Below are 20,686 nucleotides of genomic sequence, written 5' to 3' on the forward strand. Positions count from 1 at the left end.
ACAAGGGTTTGAATATACAGAAAAATAAAAACAGACCGAGTTTGGCAAGCATATCATTCTCAAGCAAGTGTATAATTTTTCTTGGAAAAATCAAGAGTACGGAGCTTGCTACATATCACTTTTCTATTCTTTGTGAAAAGTTCTGATAATAAGCTGTTAGAAAGAGCTTTCTCTTACTTACACTGATATCTTCCAAATCTAAGCTGTTCAGAACGACATTGTTCCTCTTCCAGATGATGGGAGGTCTCAGAGTTCCCTGGATCGCACAGGTTAAGACAGCACTTTGTCCCACTGTTGCTGCAGTGGTGCTTAGTTTTTGATCTTCAGGCAGACTCAGCTGAACTACCTCTGCAAAAGATATATTGTTTGTAAGATTAATTAGCAGGCAGTTTCATAAGGTTAATTAACATGCAATTTTTGAACACTGGTAATTTAAGAATGTTAATTGAAATCAAAGCAAAAAGAACTTCCAACAGCACAGGAAGTTCGAAGTATTCCAAATAAAGGTCAGCATGACATTTCAATTAAATTGACTGACAAGTATCACCCTGTAAGAAGAAAAGCATTTAACATGAAAATGAATTTCAGAGGTAAGACTGTAATAAACATGACAGTGTATCCAAAGTCCGGCAACAGAAGTTATTTGATAGTTAAGGTCAACGGAGCAGTCTGTGCCTACATCTGAACTATGATGTCAGTACTGCTGTGAGAATCATGCACATGATTTCATTTTCAGAAAGGAAAAATACAGGCAGAGCTCAGAGTCAAAAACATACAGGACAGAGATTGAAATGGACAACAATGTAAATTCTGCATTCACATTCAGAATATAAAATTAAAGTGTAAGACTTATTTTCTGGTAAGCCAGATTTTGTGGGGCTTTTTCCCTTGCCATCAGTGAAAACATGGTTTTCAGAGCAAACTGACATTAGCAGTCTCTCCTCTTTCAGTCTCAGAAGAACATGCATTCATCATAGTCCAAGCACATTAGTTAATGCAATTTTTTAAAAAATAGTGTCAAAATAATTTCTACTACATTTCTCTGGTCAAACATCATTTTCTGGTCAAACAGAGGAAAAGAGAAAGATAGAGGGAAATAAAAAAAAACCCCACAGAACTGAAAAGCAAAAAAAACCCAGAGCACTTTATTGCTTCGAGTCCAACAGTACTCTGCCAAGGAACAGAAGCATCAGCCAGGATGGACTATAGCACCTGGCAGAAGTACAGAGTACAATACTGTATGATGGTCAAAGACAAACCTGAAGGAAATGCAGCGTGACATCTGTAATACTATGAATTATCTCAATCCACAAATATTTGCCACCTATTTCTCGTATTTGCTGTGCAACAGAGTAGAAATTGCTAGTGTTAAGTTACTTCACTGGGTTTGCCAAGCGTTAGTATTATCTAAAATACCTCAATGACAAATATCTGTAAAACAGTAAATTTGAAGGAGGCAGTTTCAAAACTGTGTCCTAGGTTTTTGTTTGGGGTCGGAGTGTGTGTGTTGTTTCTTCTTCAAGATGGACAAACTGATAACACATTTAGAAGCAAAACCACCAATACAGGTAAAACACACATGTTCTGCATGATGCACGTGTTTGAGAAAATTAGATCAGTATGAGAAGTTTGAGGAACATAAAATTGCTTTTTCACAATCAGATTTTTTTTTTAATCATGAAGAAATTTCAACATTGTTCTTGAAAAGTATCCATAATTTCTGAAACTACCACCAGCACAGCAAATTCAAATTCACTTAGTATCTTATGGGAATTAAGACAGTTTATGGTGTGGTATGTAAAACATCTAAAAAACCTGTTTGCAAGACAAAATAAATTTTATATATAAAAAAAAAAGTAAAGAAAATCCTAATGAAATTATACTCAATGAATCCTAATAAAATTATATGTACGAACAAATATGCTGGTAAACACAGAGTATGCAGCCTTGGAAGAAAAGGTATTTTTAGATTTAATTAAGGAAACCTTTGTAATACAATTTTGGAACAAATCTAGTTAACAGAAAAAGAAGTAAATAAAATTAATATTAGCAGAGAACCACTCTCAACCCTTTCAACTTAACACTATGGGAAGTAAATCTTCCTCTATTTTTGATTGACTCTGGTATTTCATAATGCAAGAAAAATAATGCAAGACTTCAGTAACTACCTTTGTACCATAACACAAACTAACACCAACATGAAAAAAATGAATTATGTGAGCATCCATGTTAATTTCAATCCAAGGGAAAAGAAATCTCATTTTTAAGGTTAACTAAAAGTTCACTATTATTCAAGTTTTCAAATAATCTTCTAAAAATTTAAATACGTGTCATGCGAGTCCAGACCTTGAAACTTTGTCAGGTAATCTATGTAGTAAACAGCTTCAACATTAATAGAAGGCTATTTCACTTCAGTGCCCCACAACTCATTTGGTCACTTAGATAAAAAGTGATACACGTTAATTTGATGACATTGTATACTCTTCTCTCTTGTCTATAGGTTAGAGGTTTAACACCTAAGAGTTGTCATTTCACTTGTGATATGCCCAATTAAACATAATCTATTAACATTCTAAATTTGTAAGGATTTTGTCATATTAGTCAAAAGAGCTATAGAGGAATTGAAGATCATTGAAACAGCAATTTTTCTACTCAGCTGCTAAAGCATGAAAAATCCGTAGACTTTTTACTCTTCATTTTTAAGTAAACTGCAAAAAGGCATCATGTATCTATTCTCTTTAAATTACCAAATTACCTTCATAGCAGAAAGACATTAATCCGTTCATTACAGCAAAGCAGTAACCTAGAAGCGAGCTAAAATCTTTTATAGGTTCTTCTTAGCCTCATAAAAGGAATACTTTGTAATTAAGATTTCCCCCGCCCCAAATGTAAGCATCAGAGAGGCATCTCAATATCTTCAGGAAAGAAAGCTTTGTTGTTCTATAATTAAACTCAATGGTTCAATTTTGTGTGACTAAAATATTAATTTTATAATTGGACAAAAAAAAATTCCCTGATTCTCCTCTTTTCCAGAAGGAATATTCTGTGACTCAAAACTCAAGTGATAGTGCCCAACAGACACGCATACTTTTTTCTAAGATCTGACACAATTTGTTATATCAAGGAAAAGGAATGTATGAATTAAGTTGAACATTGTGCTATTTACTGCAGTTTTTAATATTTACCACATCATCAGAAGCGTTTCAGCTCCTATGTTATAGGAGACGGTTCTTCAGTGACACTATTGTGCGGACTTCCTGAGACGTACTTGCATGGCTGCTGAATGATTTGAAACTTCTGGTACACAACCGAAAACATATGAATATTTTGCGAATTCACTATGCAAAGATCTCAAAAGGTAGATAAATATTCTGATACTCCTTTTATAAAGGCATAATCACCTGTCTTTTCTGAAGTCACTATTTAATTTAGGAAAGTAATGAATTAATGATTATGAAATCATCTTGTGCTATAGAGCCCTCCGTGAAAAATGCTAACCTTCACATGATAAACTGACATAGCTAATTTAAATTCTACAAGATTTCCCAGACTTTTTAAAATGAACTCCAGTATTATTACGGATGCCTGTATACAGAAGGCCAGTAACTATTACGGACATGTTTGTAATTATTAATTAGAATGCAACACTAGAAAAAGGAACACCTAACAAATGCGAAACTTAACATTTGCTACCTTAGGGAAGATAGTATTCTGAAATCAGAATAAGGAGAGCCATTACCGTATTATTTTGTTGATGCTAACAGTTAATCTGACTTTGGGGTTTTTTCAAAGTGCCTTACTTTTAATAATAATTATAGCCTTGCCATACTTAATAATGATAATGATTTTATGTTGTTGTTGTAAGATGATAACATTAAGTTTGCCAGAGGAATTCTCTAAGAATCGCTTAAATAATTCTCAGTCTTCAATATGACGTTCTTATATTCCATTTACAACTTCTATTCAGATCCTATATAGTAATAAAACAGACAAACACAAACTTTCATAAAATTAGGAAACAGTTGTCTCAGAACTTGTTATTCTATACGCTTGTATATAACTTGTTATATATATAACTTGTTATTATATATGCATATACATATGAAAAAAACCAAGTCTAATAAATGCACTAGAATAACTGCTTTCACTCAAAATACTGAACAACATTAAAGTAAAAAAACTTAATATATTACACAATTATGCATATTTTAAATTATTATTTCATAGGGAAAAAAATTGAGATAAACCCATTTAAACAAAAGCTAGAAGTATAATTAGGAGATGTGGACAAGAAAATAGGTTACAGACAGATGTGTATAAATATATGGCTGGAAGTTACATAAAAAGAGATGCTTATAAAACAGGACAGAAGTAGTGAATCCAGAGTAAGTGTTAACCACTAGGGAGACATTTTAAAGCATTGACACTGGCTGGGAAAAATAACTCTTACTGAAGGGGCTCAGAAACAGCCAAGATCACAAACCCCCTAATGGTGTCAATGTAAGACACTACTGCCTTGGTTGAGGGATATGCGTTAGGTGGTTGAAAGAGTTTGACAGTTTCTGGCTTCTACACTCATTCTACAAACTCTCCTACTCTTCATTCTGCTTAATGGCACTGAGTTGAGTTCTGCTTCTTCCCATCGTGTTTTTCATTGCTGAAGTTATCACTGCATTTGATCCAGCTTGAATTCTTTCTTGAAAACACATGAAATAAAACTGAACGCAATATTTTGATTGAAAAAGGTGCAATGTATCAACTAATCCCTATCATTTTCTGGAAGGCTTCAGTCAATACCTCTGTGGAAAGCCACTGCCATTTTCACATTGATCTCATCTGGTTCCTCTCAGTTCTCCTGTGACTACTGGTCTATACAACTTTATTCTGCTCTGCTCTTTCTAGTAGATTAGTTCTCAGCTTGAAGTACGATTTCATACAATTAACCAAGTATAAAATTTTGCACTTTGTAACATTAGTTTTTATCTCAGTTTTACTGTGTCAGGCTTCAAGGTTGCCAAACTCCTCTACTATAGTAATCCAACATTCCTCTGTGTTGTCAATGATTCTCAAATCTTGGTCTTTGAAAGACTTTTTTTTTTGGTCAGGGCATCAGTGAAAGCATTTGATAATTTTACTTCCCAGGTGGTCACTGGAGAACTTTGCTAATAACCCCTTCTCAAAGTGAAATTTTCCCATTTCATTTAACCATTATCATCTGCCTTTCAGACAGCTCCTTATTCATTTTATGATTTCTCTACTAACTCCCAGTGTTTTAGCTGACTGAACAGATTCTCAAGTGGCATCATACCAAGTGCTTTACTGAAAATGATGAAAGTACTTCTTTTCTCATAGCTTCTCTGTAGCTATCTAGAATCTATGTTATAGACCTACTTTTGTTCGTCCTTCAGTTAAAATTAGATCGAATTAAGATCCATTTTTTCTACTATAAAATTTTCTAAATATTTTCTGACATCTTTCTAAAATATCTTCAGAACTTACTGAAACCAAATGCAAAATAAAATCACTCCTCCTGAATCAGCAAAGAAATACAACAATTATCAGATGTCTTCTTGTTTTGGAGGTATGTTTTCTTTTGCAGTATGTCATATCATTTGATATACAACACCACTACATACATCACTGCGACTATTGGTTTTAAGCTTAAAGATTTGTCCATCTCTGTCACATGTCCCATATACAGCAATTTTAGGAAGATACAAACAATGCATTCAAATAGCTTTCCCTAAACAGGTTACAACATAAAGTACATGAAGATATACATAGTGAATGTGTTCACTAGTAAAGCTTTTAGCTCCACATGTACCTCACCTTGGAAAAATTTCTAAATGTATTGACCGATACAAGTGTAGGAAACTAAGCATAAATGATTCAGAGGAAGGTATTACAATACTGTAAATGGTGATCTATTAAAATAGAGTGTAAAGCACTTCAATTTTCTTAGTTTGCCCAATGTTTAGTAATTAAACCATGTAATTAAAGGCAGGGAAATGGAGCTTTCAGATCTGTCATTTTGCTAAAATATCCCAACAGCAATAGGGATAAATCAAGAATGGAACTCCAAGCATTATTTTTTCAAGAGTCATACATCTTGGGTTGTCATTCTTCATATAAGTTAAACTATATCAGTATTCTTGTAAGGCAACAGATGAAGTGCTATCACTGTATTTTTAAATATATTACATAGCAGGAGGGGTAGGGTAGCGCTAGAGAAAAAAAGATAAGGATAGCTGTGCAGCATTTTGACCAACCTTTCTGTTTTCTTAATCCTAAGTACAACAGGCTGAAGTGCATAAGATGGAACATTCTGACACTCTAAACTGAGCACATTTATAAAGAGAGTTGTTACACTTGGATTTATTTGAGTTTTCTGAAGAAGTTAAAGAACAGGTAGTAAAAATCAGGCCATTTCAGTTCTCTTCCCATAGATGAAAATAAAATCTTATCTCAATCTCCTTTGACGGCCCAAAAAAGTCTGTAGGGGGCTGTACACAATTGTAAATCTCATTTGTGGCCTTAGAATACCAAATCAGGATACTAGGAGGAGAAACAGAGAAGCATACAGAATTTCTAGAGATTAAGTAGTTCCTCACTGTATTTTATGACCAGTAGACTGTTTCACTGAATTTAATTCCATCAATAAATGCACAATATGAACATTCTCATATACTTACATAAATTGTGTGTATTTATTCATAGCTATCACGAAACACTCTTCTGAGTCTAAACTCATGAACATTATGCAGATTAATACCCACTATCCAAAATTAAGACCACATCAAGCCTGTATTTATTTTCTCCGCCTGTTTCAAACCTGATTTAAAAACAATTACCTTTTAGAATCAAGCAAAGAGGCCTTTTGTCCACGGACTATAGTAAGCTTTGTACTTAAAAGGTAGCATTACTTCATGGCTTGCATTAGCCATGGCTTGAAGTAACTGAAATGTAGCTAGTTAATGTGCCTTTTCCTCTTCTGGCACTGATCCTAGTTTTCTCAGGATGACATAACAAAAACTTTTACATCAATGTCATTTTGCTGTTCTTTTAGAGCAATTTTAAAATCAGCACACATCACCATTAGCATGACTAATTTTGTAATTTTCTTCTGTATCTTCTGCTTTGAATTTGTTGTAAACATATTATTCACATATTTGGTAGATTTTTCAGCATGAGAATTAACCGAACATGGTTCATGGCTGTTCTCTAGGGTCTTATGCCAGCAAAGGTGCCTTTCTGTTCTTATAATTAATTTAACAGCACATGAGAAAAAAAAAAAAAGCCTGAATAACTTTTTCATGACTCCTTAATGGTTTAGCTGCAGTGCTTGGATTAAAATTTGGGAGTTCTTGTTTCCTGTCTTATGGCCAGTATAGCAGAGGATTCTACTTTCATATTATGGCAATGTGGTTGTTGTTCAAAGCCAAAACCTCCTAAGAGACATACCACTGTAAGACACTTGAAAATCTTTGCTGACAATTATAATATCGTAATAGCTCTTGTTTTTAGGAAGTCCTGTATGAACCAATTCCATAAATAAAATTAACAAAAGCCATAAAAGAAAACACAATGCTGTCTGCATTTATTTATAATACTAGTCAGTGAGATTTAATGGAGGAGAGTGACTGATCAGTCATGCTAGGAAACATTTATTTTATGGAGGAACTTAAAGCTTCTCTGAAAGACAAATGTGAAGCAAATATCCTATAGTTTCTAATTTTGTTACGACCAAAAAATGTCCACATAAGCAATTTTTTTTTTTTAATCAGCTAAGGTAAATAAAAGGACTAAATAAAATATAGACAATTATATCTTACAAAAGTTCATAGATGTATGTGCTAATAAAGTGTTTACCATTAAGGCAAAGTCTATGTTTTTAATGGTTCTTTGAAGTAGTAAAATTGAATGTAGACAGTGAGAAGTAGCTTAAGGACTTTATGAGACTGAGAACCCAAACAATAAAATGGAAGATAAATTCAATGGGTGTGAAAGTATTGTATAACAGCAAAAGCAATCCTTCCAATCTAGATCAATGAGCTGTAACTTGACTTGGCAGAAGAGAAACATAATGCCTCAATCATTATCAACTGACCTTTCCCAACAGCCTGCAAAAACTAGGTTCAAATAAACAAAATCTATCGTTGCACAAGTTTGGGATATTCCAGAGTATCGTAAGGTAAATGTAATCACAGAATCATTTAGTTTGGAAAGGACCTTTAAGATCATGAGTCCAAACGTTCACCCTGCACTGTCAAGTTCACCACTAAAACTTAAGTACTACACCACATCTATGGTTTTTAAATACCTCCAGTGATAGGGACTCCACCACTTCCCTGGACAGCCTGTAAAGAATTTTTTCCTAATATCCAAACTAAGCCTTCCCTGGCATAACTTGAGGCCATTTCCTCTTCTTCTACCAGTCGTTACTTGGGAGAAGAGATGGGCCCCCGCCTCTCTACAACCACCTTTCAGGTAGCTATAGAAAGTGATAAGGTCACCCCTCAGCCTCCTTTTCTCCAGACTAAACAAACCCAGTTCCCTCAGCCACTCCTCGTAAGAGAAGTTCTCTAAACTCTTCAGTAGTTTTGTTGCCCTTCTCTGAACCTTCTCTAGCATCTTAAGGTCCTTCTTGAAGGGAGGGGCCCAAAACTGGACACAGTGTTCAGGTGTGGCCTCACCAGTGCTGAGGACAGGGGGACAAACCCTTCCCTCCTCCTGATGGCCACACTATTGCTTATACAACCAGGATGCCCTTGGCCCCCTTGGCACACTGCTGGCTCATGTTCAGCCAGCTGTCAACCAACACCCCCAGGTCCTTTTCCCAAGGGCAGTTTTCCAGCCACTCTTCCCCAAGCCTGTAGTGTTGCACGAAGCTGTTATGACCCAAGTGCATGACCAAACACTTGGCCTTGTTGAACGTCATATCACTGGCCCTCTGCCTATCAATCCAACCTCTCCAGATCTCTCTTAGAGCCTCCTGATCTTCCAGCAGATCAACACACCTGCCTAACTTGGTGCCCTCTGCTAAATTACTGAGGGTGCACTGGATCTTCTCATCCAGATCAGTGACCAGCCACCAACTGGATTTAACCCCACTCACCACCACTCTTTGGGCTCAGCCATCCATCCAGTTTTTTACTGTGCAAAGAGTACACTCATCCAAGCCATGAGCAGCCAGTTTCTCCAGGAGACTGTTGTGAGAAACAGCATCAAAGGCTTTGCTAAAGTCCAGGTAGACAAACTCCACAGTCTTTCTCCTATCCACTAAGCAGGTCACCTTGTCTTTAACAACTGAATTGTTAAAACGAACTCAAAACATTAGCAAATCTAGACCACCTGTTTGAAATGTAATCATAACAAAGAACATGATAAAATATCATAACACTATATTATTCAAAAATAGGCACAGAACCAAATATTGCTGTGAGCTATGGTTGTATTGTATATTGAAAGCTATGTACCTTGCAATAAATTCATAAAACCAGCAATTGAGTAAGAAAGGCCAGTAATGTACATCAGGAATAACACATAATAAAAAATGCATACTAAGTAATTGTTCCTTATAATATTTTGTTTTCCTCTTGAAAACAAATTTCACAGAAAATGAAGTTAGGTGTTAGATATATCTTTCTTACCCAGAATGACTTGAAAGTGCTAATTCACTAAAGTAATAGTGATAAGTTGTTTGGACCTCATTGATTGTAAAATACGTATTTTTACTTTGTCTAAACAAAGAAAGGAATTAATGCAAAAATCAATTTCTGCATGTTTGTTGTGTTTGCACATGACTAGTTCATGCAAAAACATTTTATTTAAATGATAAAAGTTAGCATAAATATTTTGAAATAATTTTACTAGTATAGATCCAAATTTAATGCTCCTTCTGGCTATTGCAAATACAGATGCTGAACATCAATACTGCACAGGTGCAGTTACCTCAGAAGAAACAGTTAAAATGCAGTGGTTCAATCTATGAAGTATTTCTGGAACTAATCAATAACAAAATAGGAATTTTAAGAGGAAAGTTGACAGACCTGGTAGCTCACAGTTTTATGCACAAAGATTTCAGTTCATAAATACAATAATTTGCCAATTTTATTTACTCTGTAGCTTCGTTTTACTTTCAAATTTCAAAGCTTCTTTCCCAAAATGGTAATAGAATTCCTAAACAATCAAGTTCTCTGGAATTAACTCGCGTTTTATAACCCAACTTTGTAAAAAAATCTTGTCCAGTTCTGTCAGGAAAACAACAGGAAAATATTCTCAAATACTAATTCAGGATTAAAGTACCTGAACTGTAGTTAGAAAGCGTGAAGCATAGAATAACTACTATATTTCCACTGCAAAAAGAGGAAGGCCACACAACTGTTATTCAACAGTTCTCTGCAGTTTGAAGACTCGAGTTATAAAGCAACTCCTCACAGAAATCTTTAACGCAGCAATAAGCACAGATAGGAGCAGTTTTAGGATGAAAGATACTCTAAAAAAATTATCAGCTGGCTGATGCGACTATTGACATTTAGCAGGAAAGAGAAAGAAACAAAAATTCAAGTTAGGCTCTGCTACCTATGCTGTGGGTCTGGCTGAGGTGGAACTAATTCCCCTCCACAGCAGTTCTCACAGTGCTGCACTGTGTATTGATAGCTAGAAAGGTGTTGATAACACACCAGTGTTTTGGTTACCACTGAACAGTAGTAGAACAGCATCAAGGCTGTCTCTCCGACATTACCCACCCACCAGTAGGCTGGGAGTGAGCAAGATCTTGAGATGGGACATAGCCAGGACAGCTGATCCAAACTGACCAAAGGGATATTCCATACCATACGTTGCCTGCTCAGGATTAAAAGCTAAGAGAAAGGAGGAGCAGGGAGTGCATTCATTACTACATTTGTCTTCTGGAGCAACCACTACGCGTACTAAAGTCCTACTTCCCAGAAAGTGGCTAGAAAACGCCTGCTGGTGGGAATTAGAGAATAAATCTTTTGTTTTCCTTCGCTTCTGCATACAGCCTTTGTTTTATTTTTTTCTCTAAATGTTTTTATCTTAACCCACAGGTTTTTATTTCCTTCTTATTTTCTCCCTGCCCTGTCAAGAAGGGGAGTGATAGGTTAGCTTGATGGCGACCTGGCATCCAGCCAAGGTCAACCTACCACAACCTAACTGTACAGAGACTTCTAACTTTTATTATTCACCAAGTACAGTTTTATTCCCCTTAAGAGTAAATGTCCATGAGTTCATGTTGAGCACAGCGACACATTCCGAGAACAAGAACGACTCTGTGTATTCCTCTCTTGGCTTTGCATACCTGGTATACTTCCCTAAGATCAAAACAGACAATATGCTATGAATGTAAGAAGATCACCACAAAGGTTAAAGAACAAACTGGATTAAGACAGACTGGATTAAGCTATGATTCTTAGCACTTTGGTCTTGTATACTACAGTCCTGCTCACAGGATCTTCTGACCTACCACTTCACAAACAACGTCCATCAGTTTTTGTCACAGGCTGTGAAATTACCTTCTTTCACTTCTTCATTGAAGAGATGTTTGCAGATCTCTAATGAAGAAAAATCAGCTGTGGAAGACCTCCACTGGAATTCATGTTGTTCAACATCATCCAGGAGAACGGTCAAGCAAATCAAGTCATACCATTTTCTGGAGAATTCTGAGAATTTCTGGAGAACAGCTAATCAGGTAGTTTAGGTAGTAAAGATAAGAACTGATTTGCTTAAAGACGTTACTTATGATACTGGCATGCCAAATTCTATATATTTAATTTAGTATTCAAAGCAGTGCATGAAGGAAACAAAGTGCCCAACCTTGTTTACACAGTGATGGGCTCTGAACTAGTTATTATTGCTTACATATGAAACCTTAGGAATATAATTTGCAGTTTTATGAAAACCATCTACTCAGTCCTGGCAATATGACAATAAAAGGAATTACTAGGCAAAAACTGGTACCCAAACAGAAAAATGTATAAATCCATGTTGCATGAGCAACTTGACTGTTTGCTTTTTGTCCCTCCCTCTGTAAAAAAGTTGCAGTAAAAGCTGAAAAAGAGTGAAGAAACACAACAAGCGTGATCAGAGATGTGGGAGGCTTTTCATACAAGCAGCTATTGAATGACTGAGATTTTTCAAAATGGAAAGGAGATGACTACAAAGATACGTCAGGAGTTTAAAAAGAAAAGGTCTTGCAGACTAGGAATACAGATAAAATGTTCATGGTTTCTTATCATGTGAGAACTAAATAAACTAAACAGAAGGTGCTCACAATGAAGAAAAGAAGGTACTTGTTCTTTCCAGAAATCATTAAACCATGAAACTCTCTGAAAAAGAATGTTGTAGTCACTGATTTTGCATGGGTCTGAAAAGCAGTAAAATTTATGAGTGAGGCATCCATCAAGAGCTATTACAGACAAACAGTCTTTGAGACAGACATCACTGGAGAAGAGAAAGTATATTAGAGGAATATTACTTGGATTTTCTCCTTTTGTAATCTTCTCTAAGCACTCAGAGCCGAGATACTGGACTAGGTGTGTCTTTGTTCCAACCTTGAGAAGTTGTTAATATGTACGTGTTGTTACTCAAAGTAGGCATTAACTCAGCACTTCATAAGCGCAAACAAAAAATTAATCTTTGATTAACATCAACTTTTTTTAAATAAGAGTGTTCATCAAGTTTTAAAACATGTTAACTATTCCCTCCAACAAATACATCTCTACCACATGTCTAGGTTGCAAAAAATTATAATCATAACACAAAACAATTTAAAAAAAAATGACACTTTCTCCAATAATGTATTTGTGGCAGAGTGGCAACCAGATGAATTGTTTGGATCTCTTCCATCTTAGGCAATCAGTTTTCCAATTCTTATACTAAATAACTACATAGAGAAGGCTTATGTGTTTTTCCCCTTCTGTAGGTGTTCACTGTTTTGCTTTTTTTAACACATATTTTGATACAATATTTCACTACATGTTGCTCTGCTCCATAGTCTTTGCATAGCACCTTCTTTTTTACTACAGGCAAAGCTACATTTCCATATAAATCACTCACTAGCCTGCTTAATGTAAGATTTGATATGCTGAGAGCGTGATCTGTTCAGAAAACCACCTTGAGGACCTATTGACAATTTAACTCTGTATACAACACAGCCACAGAGATATGATAGTGCAAATGTGTTTTGTTGAGGATTGGGAGGGAAAAGTTGGGTTTTGTGGAGGTGTCTTTTTAAATCCAAACCCATTTAAAACACATTTGATTAATTACACACATGCTTTTAGACCATATATAAAACGGGTAATAGCCATCCGACTAAATAAGGGCTCCACTGATCAGAGGGAGTGGAGTTAGTATGATAATACGATTTCGTCAAATACATGCAACCCACACATACTGAATTCAGCTTGCATGTATCTCTCTAATGAATATATAAATAATTATTATATGCCATTAAGAAATGTTTGTTTCTAAGCAGTTAGAAAGCCAGCAGTACTGAGAAGCATGAAGTATCAAAGTTCAGAATACTATTATCTGAGACCATAAATACAGCTTTCATAGACTGGAGTATTTGACATTCTTTCCCCCTCTAACCATACAATCGCCAATAGTTAAATGGAGTTGTAGCAGCTTAAATTCTGGGGTGTCTTCAGACATTTCAAACATAAAAAATAGTTCTACCACTACAGGATTAAATTAATCCTACTTTCCAAAACTCAGAATTACAGCATATCAATTACATTTTCCTTCATTCCATAGATGACTTCAGAAAATGACCTTAACTAGTCAGAAGTAAAAATTAGTCATGACAGAATCCTTTTATCTAAGCATCTTATGAATGCAGTAAAATGACTGGCATTGTCTAATGTGTGTCCTAGGAACTGTTTAATAAGATTATTAGATGATGTGTTAGAGAACAATATTCTGCCTTAAAAAAAAACCCCAAAACCAAAAAAACCAACCTAGGTTGAAAACAGAATTAATGCATTTGTCATATTTAACTAATATTGCAATTAACCTACCCTTTCCAAACTGTAGTTTTAGATCCGTAGAATGAGCTGAGCATTGAAAACTTGCTAGAGAGATGATTTTGATTTAGAATCAGGCCTCTCCACCCTGTAGTTCTAGAGTTACAAGATGCTTTTCAAATGGATTCATCATGAAGTCCCTTGCAAATCACTTGCTTTTTCATATTTTCCCTTACCATATTTTATGAAAGAGCTACAGAAAAGTTGCCAAATACAGGGTTAAAAAGCTCCGAAATCTCATGGCTGCTCTGAATTTCTCCTTATTCCATGGCATCCTTCAGCATATGGGTCAAGAGCACTTATATGAGCACAACTTTTGCATTCAGTTAATCCTCAAAGACTTGAGAATGAGCAAGGAAAGACAAAACTAAGGCTTGAAAACACTAACTAAAAGGAATCAAAACAGAAATTATTTTAAGTTTAAAAAAAAAACCTAAGTAAAGCTGAGGCGGAATATATGATAAACAGAGAATAGACAGGAAAATGGTCTATCTCTCTGAACACAATGAAAACATATTAACTCCTTTGAAGGTCACTGCAATTACTACAGTTTGAGTGTCCTTGCAATAAATGCAGACGTAAGACGAAGAGTATAACAGTTGGTAAGTTGGATGCTTTCCTCTGGCCTGTAATGTGTCTACTCATGCTATCTTTCCCTTGGAAAATTTGAAATAGAAAAGAAAAATATGCCAGAGGGAGTCACCAAGCAAGGCACTCTTCCAATTCTTTCCACAGTTCCACTCTTTTCCCTGGTCACAGCCCTGCAGCAATTTTAGAGCCCAGTAGTGTGGCACTGACCAGAAGCTGCTCTCAAAATTGACATGAAGAAGCCATTGTCAAATAGAAATTCTAAGTTTTAAGTGGTTGCTCTAAAAACCACCATCAGATTAAACTATATACCTACACACTTTTATCTATGGGTACAGATATGTTATTCAGACAGATTTCTATGTGTACAGCACACAATTTTAAAATAAACTTTTCTTTTATAAAATAGGAAAAAAACCTCCAAAACCAAACCACAAATCAAAAAACCCCAAAACAGGTAGGAAACTTCAAATGGTTATTGAATATTTTAATTTAGGATGCCAAGATAAATTACTTCCTTTATTTGTATTTCAATATAATATGTTGACAACTTTCATATTGAAAACTAATTTATCTACATTTTCTTTGATGTTTTGTATATTTAGATCTATGTATTTCATTTTGTTATGGTTTAAGGCAGGTTGGCTATTAAGCACCATGTCTCTGCTCTATCACTTCCCCCCAGCCTGGTGGAATGGGGAGGAGAATTGGGTGAAAAAGGTAAAATCCCATGGGTTGAGACAAGGGGAGTTTACTGTAACACCACAAAGAGAGAAGAAACAGCAGTAACAGCAATACAAATGAAATAATATATAAAACGAGTGATACACAACATGATTGCTTACAGCTAGAACCTGCTGCCAATGCTCTGTACTCCACGCCAACAACAACTGACCCAGTCACAGCTCCAGTTATCGCTCCACCCTCGTATATGCTGGGAATTACATCACTATGGTATTGAATATCCCATTGGCTGGTTTGGTCTAGCTATCCTAGCTGTGGTCCCTCCCAGCCTTTTGTAAAATTAACCCTATCCTAGCTGAACCCAGGAGACATTCACTGCTTATTTTTGTGGCCAAAAATAGTGTCTTATTGTCAATGGCGTATACGGCTGTACCAGGATAGTTACAAACTGCAAAAATAGACAACATAGAAAAAACACACTACAGAAGCACAGTATTAAACAGAAAATTTAAAAAAATCAAAAGCTGTAGAAGAATACTACAGTAAAACTTGAAATTGTGCTCTTACATTTTGGAAATAGAGTTAGTAAAGAAATTTCCTGAAATAAGAACACTTTGCCAGAACATAATTCACCATGAACAATGGAGTGAACTAAAAGGGTTTATTCTCCAACATATCTCTTTGCAATGGAGACATTTTTGGACTAATTTTTCCTAATTACATGTAATGGATATTTGAGGGTATTCAACCAAAAAACTTTCGCAATATACTGTAATACACTTCTCTATAACACTAAGATCTACAGAAAAAGTCCCAAGCTTTGCAAATTTGAAATATTTCTTTTATTAACCCCATTTACAGCATTTACAAAGTACTTTCATATAATCTAGGTGCAAAACTGTGCCTTCAGATTCTCTTTTTATATTGCAAATGTCAGAAATGCTTAATAAATCCAGTTATCTCAGGAATTACTAAAGCCTTTTACAATCTTCTGTGACTGTAATAATTTTTCTATTTTTATTTACCTAGATACAAGAACAAAACCAAAGTAAGAAAACAGAGCACATGAGTGTCTTGGTTTGAACCTGGTCTCGAGGAGGCTGAGGGCTTGTGTCTGTCTTCCAAATGCCTTGTCAATGCCCCCTTCCCTAGACAGGGATCCCAGCTGCTCGGCTTCTCTACACTCTAATTCCAAACTACTGGCCCCATTATCCCAGCATCAGAGTAGCCAGGTAACAATGTGCTCTCCTGGATGACAACTGAAATCCTTTTGCATATCTCACAGCTTACTCAGGGGTAGTGACCTCTGGCTCCTGCCTCTTCTCATAATGACCATGGTTCACCTTCATCCCTCACTAAGCAGACTGATTTTTTGATATAGTTCTTTTCCTGTATAGGGGGGACTGTTACCTGTTACCAGCACAGGTTGGTTCTCTGGTTCAGCTGCAGAGCCTGTTGCCAGGGGCTGAGTGGCCACAGAGCTTGTCATGAGGATTGGAATAGCTGCAGCACTGCTGGTCTGTTTCTAGGTCCAGAGACCATCTCTTCACCTTGAGGGCACAGTGTTCAACAGGGCTCAGTAAGTGTGGACCAGGACCAGCCACATCACAGCGGTTTGTTCTTTCTGGAAATGCCAGGTTGACAACATACTTTTTCCAAATATGTTACTAGTTTGTCAGTACCTTGCCCTTGTTTAGGGGTAAGATTCCGAAGCACTGTCCTAGGTACTAACCCATACTCTCCCACACACGCAGCTCCTTAAAACTCTCTAACATCAGGGCAGATGGGTGGTATTCTTAAAAACAAAAAAACCAAAGCTTTGTGTAACCCTAAACAAGACCTGAGACACATTCAGGAGACATGACGACAAGAGCATACTGGCCTAGGCATCTCGAGGATATTCAGAATTCTCAGAAGCTGAGGGGGTCTCCTCCCCTGTCTTGCCCATAGATTGGGTGAGGTTACTAATAAACAACACCACATACAAATATCAAATTAACCTCGTAATCAGTGGTATAATTGTATCATAGGCTGACTATATTCAACATAACAACACAATAGTCCTAATCTGTCTCCCAGAGATGACAAACATCACCACAGGGAATACATAGCATATATACGGATTTACATAACACCCCCATGTGAGCAAATGGACCAACATGGTGACCATAGACTAGTTAATATAAAAAGTGTGTATAACAAAATGTTTAACATGTTTGGGGCAGATCTGTCATCCCTCTCAAAATCCCCAAATCAAAACCTGACAGCCTTCTTTGGGGAAAGCTTGTTCCTTTGGACTTCGCAGCACCCCAAGAAATAGCAAATGAAACAACATGTTCTAAATTTTTGAATAAAATTACTTAGTAGCACTTTTCTGAAGTGAACATGAGTGCTTGGTATTTAAAAATCACCAGTAAACTCAACCTCATACAGAGCATGATGTAACACAAAGCAGCTCAAAACGTCATCAAAGAAATAAACTGATTCTTAGACCAAAAATGCATTTTATTCGTTCAGTCTTCTTCTGAAATAATTAAATTATCTTCATGATAAAAACAATCCCTTTTTGATGACTTGCAGCAATGAATTAGAACGACCTTTGCTTTCCCTTTTTACTATTTCTTCAGCGCAACTAACAAAAGACCAGAGTCTTAACATGTTGCAGTAAAGTTCCCTCAAATTTCAAGTAAGCAATGCTTCTGACAGTTTTTTTTATTTTCCAAATACTTTATTACTGAAATTTAATGCTCAACTAATAAACCATTTACTTCAACATGCAATAAAGATCTCCTTTTATTAAATGGATTTTAAATTGGTGCATTCAGCTGTATGTAAAACAAAACTATTTACGCACATAGAGACAGTTCTGAACATTTCACCCATGCCTTAAAATCAGACTAGTACTCTCTGGTTTTTGTAAGAGGGAAATGATTTCTCTGTGGTGTTTCCTAAAGAAGTCAAATACTAAATATTATTTCAGTTCTTTTAAAAGAAAAGATAACATGTATTGTAATTTAATGTAATGATAATATTGAAGTTTATTACAGAAATTATGATTAAATGAATATTGTTAGCTAACAGTGTTTGTAGCCAGTTACTCTGGAAATTGAAACCAACGACCAATTTTAACTAACATGTCCAGACAGGTAAGAGTTAATGCCATGGGTGCAAAGGAAACAAGCAATTCAAAGGTTATCGAGGCTTTCTTAGTAAATAATATTTTATGAGTCTATTAATATTCATTATAGTTCTAGGAGAGTAATTCTGCCTTGAAGTAGAGAGTACTTAATGTTCTTGCTTACGGATTAGCTAGTGATTGTTTCCTTTCATCCACAGTCTTTATTCCTTATGTTCTGATAGTATTTTTTCTTTCTCTACGTCCTATTATGGAGAAAGAGTGGCTTCCTTCAAGACTCTTAATAAAGGAAATTATGATTATAAATTATTATTTTAAATTTACCTTGAAATGTTCCTTACAATCTAGGTAAAGGTATTTGTGGATGTTAGAACAACAGTCATACGGGTACACTGCTTTGCAAAGATGGAAATATTCTGAGAATTAGCAACGTAACAAAATAGTTGTAACCATACTGTAACTCACCACAAATAACTGATTCCTGGAAAACAACTAATAGATCAATTACTGGGGGACTTTGCTGACCATAACTAGACACATACAATTGCTCGGTATTTATTTTTCCACAACATTCTTTGTCATTCTCCATAGCACTGAAGTAAGCTCACTGCAAGGCATACACGAGTACGTTCTCAGGCGTTTTGAGCTGAACAAGTATTATGCAAGTCAGTCCCTACCAGTCCTCTTGGCTGCAACAATGGTATGATAACTAAGGCGTTTGCTTCCAATCTTCATCGTCTGCAATCCTGTATTTCACAGCGCCCTCTCTAGCAACCTCTATCACTGAACCAAGTGAAAGCTCCTAGATAAAAGGCACTAATGGGATTAGAGGTCAGCAGAACTCAAGGTTCATGGACAAAATCTCCTAATTTCCTTATTATTATTTCCTGATAGCCAAAGATTCTGTGAAATGTTTGTTTCATCTACTCATGCAAAACTAATGTGGCCTTAAATTTATTACTTGATTCCCCCAAAACATGAAGAAAGAAACTTTGGCACCTGGCCTTAGGAAAAGCTCAAATTCTTAATTTACAGAACTGCAACTCATTTATTTAGCATCTAAATGTAATTTTGTTTTATTAATATTCCTCTTCTAGATATCTAGCTTTAGGAAATAACAGTTTATTCACACGTAAATGTGACAGGTTTTATTTTACACTTTTTATCCAGTTCTTAAATTACCCAAGTCGGTGTAAATACTCCACAGCCCAGGAGAGACAGCAGAAGAGCTACATAAAATGATGAATATTGCACGTCATCACAGCTTCATGACAAGCATGTACAATATCTTATCTTGCACTACCTTGATAAAATCTCTCATTTCATGTTTATCCAGAATGTAGGTAAATATGCAAAATTTTAAAATACTTCAGCTGTAATATTTAAATATTAAATTTTTTAAATGTACGCTATAAAGAAGGTAAGTTAAAATCAGTTATCTCCTGCATTGATACAGACCTGAACAGACAAAATACACCAACAGCTTAGCATCTCACAGAATCATTTTGCTTGGAAGAGACCTTCGAGATCATCAAGTCCAGCTGTTAACCCAGCACTGCCAGGTCACCACCAAGCCCTGTCCCTCAGCACCACACCTACATGTCTTTGAAGAACCTCCAGGGCTGGGGACTCCACCACTGCCCTGGGCGCACTGCCAGGTCACCACCAAGCCATGTCCCTAAGCACCTCATCTATACATCTTTTCATTACCTCCAGGGACAGTGACTCCACCGCCTCTTTGGGCAGCCTGTTCCAATGCTTCACAACCATTTCTGTAAAGAATTTTTTCCTAATATGCAACCTAAGCCTCCCCGGCACAACTTGAGGTCATTATCTCTCATACCATCACTTGTTACTTGGCAGTACAGACCAACTCCTACCTCACCACAACTGCCTTTCAGGTAGCTATAGGTCACCCCTCAGACGTTTTCTCTAGACTAAGCAAACCCAGTTCCCTCAGCTGGTCAACAGACTTGTTCTCTAGACCCTTCACCAGCTTCAGAGCCCTTCTCTGGACACGCTCCAGCACCTCAATGTCCTGCTTGTAATGAGGAGCCCAAAACTGGACACAGTGTTCAAGGTGTGGCCTCACCAGCACTGAGGACATGGGGTCAATCCCTTCCCTCCTCCTGATAGCTATTGCTGATACAAGCCAGGATGCTGTTGGCCTTCTTGGCCACCTGGGCACATTGTCTGCTCACATTCAGCCAGCTCTCAACCAACACCCCCA

The 20,686-nt window shown here is 36.3% G+C and overlaps 1 protein-coding gene across 1 annotated transcript in view; it reads right to left on the minus strand.

Moving 5' to 3' along the window:
- Window positions 1–20,686, minus strand: part of LOC104493581 (follistatin-related protein 5-like) — a gene marked incomplete at its 3' end in the record, with an annotated part of 62,496 nt that overhangs the window by 20,919 nt on the left and 20,891 nt on the right. The window contains exon 3 of the mRNA XM_010136292.1: window positions 182–348. Within this exon, the coding sequence (XP_010134594.1) occupies window positions 182–348 (167 nt within the window). The remainder of the gene's footprint in view (window positions 1–181; window positions 349–20,686) is intronic.

This window comes from Buceros rhinoceros, unplaced genomic scaffold (genome assembly GCF_000710305.1).
Source record: "Buceros rhinoceros silvestris isolate BGI_N320 unplaced genomic scaffold, ASM71030v1 scaffold4945, whole genome shotgun sequence".
Lineage (NCBI taxonomy): Eukaryota > Metazoa > Chordata > Aves > Bucerotiformes > Bucerotidae > Buceros > Buceros rhinoceros.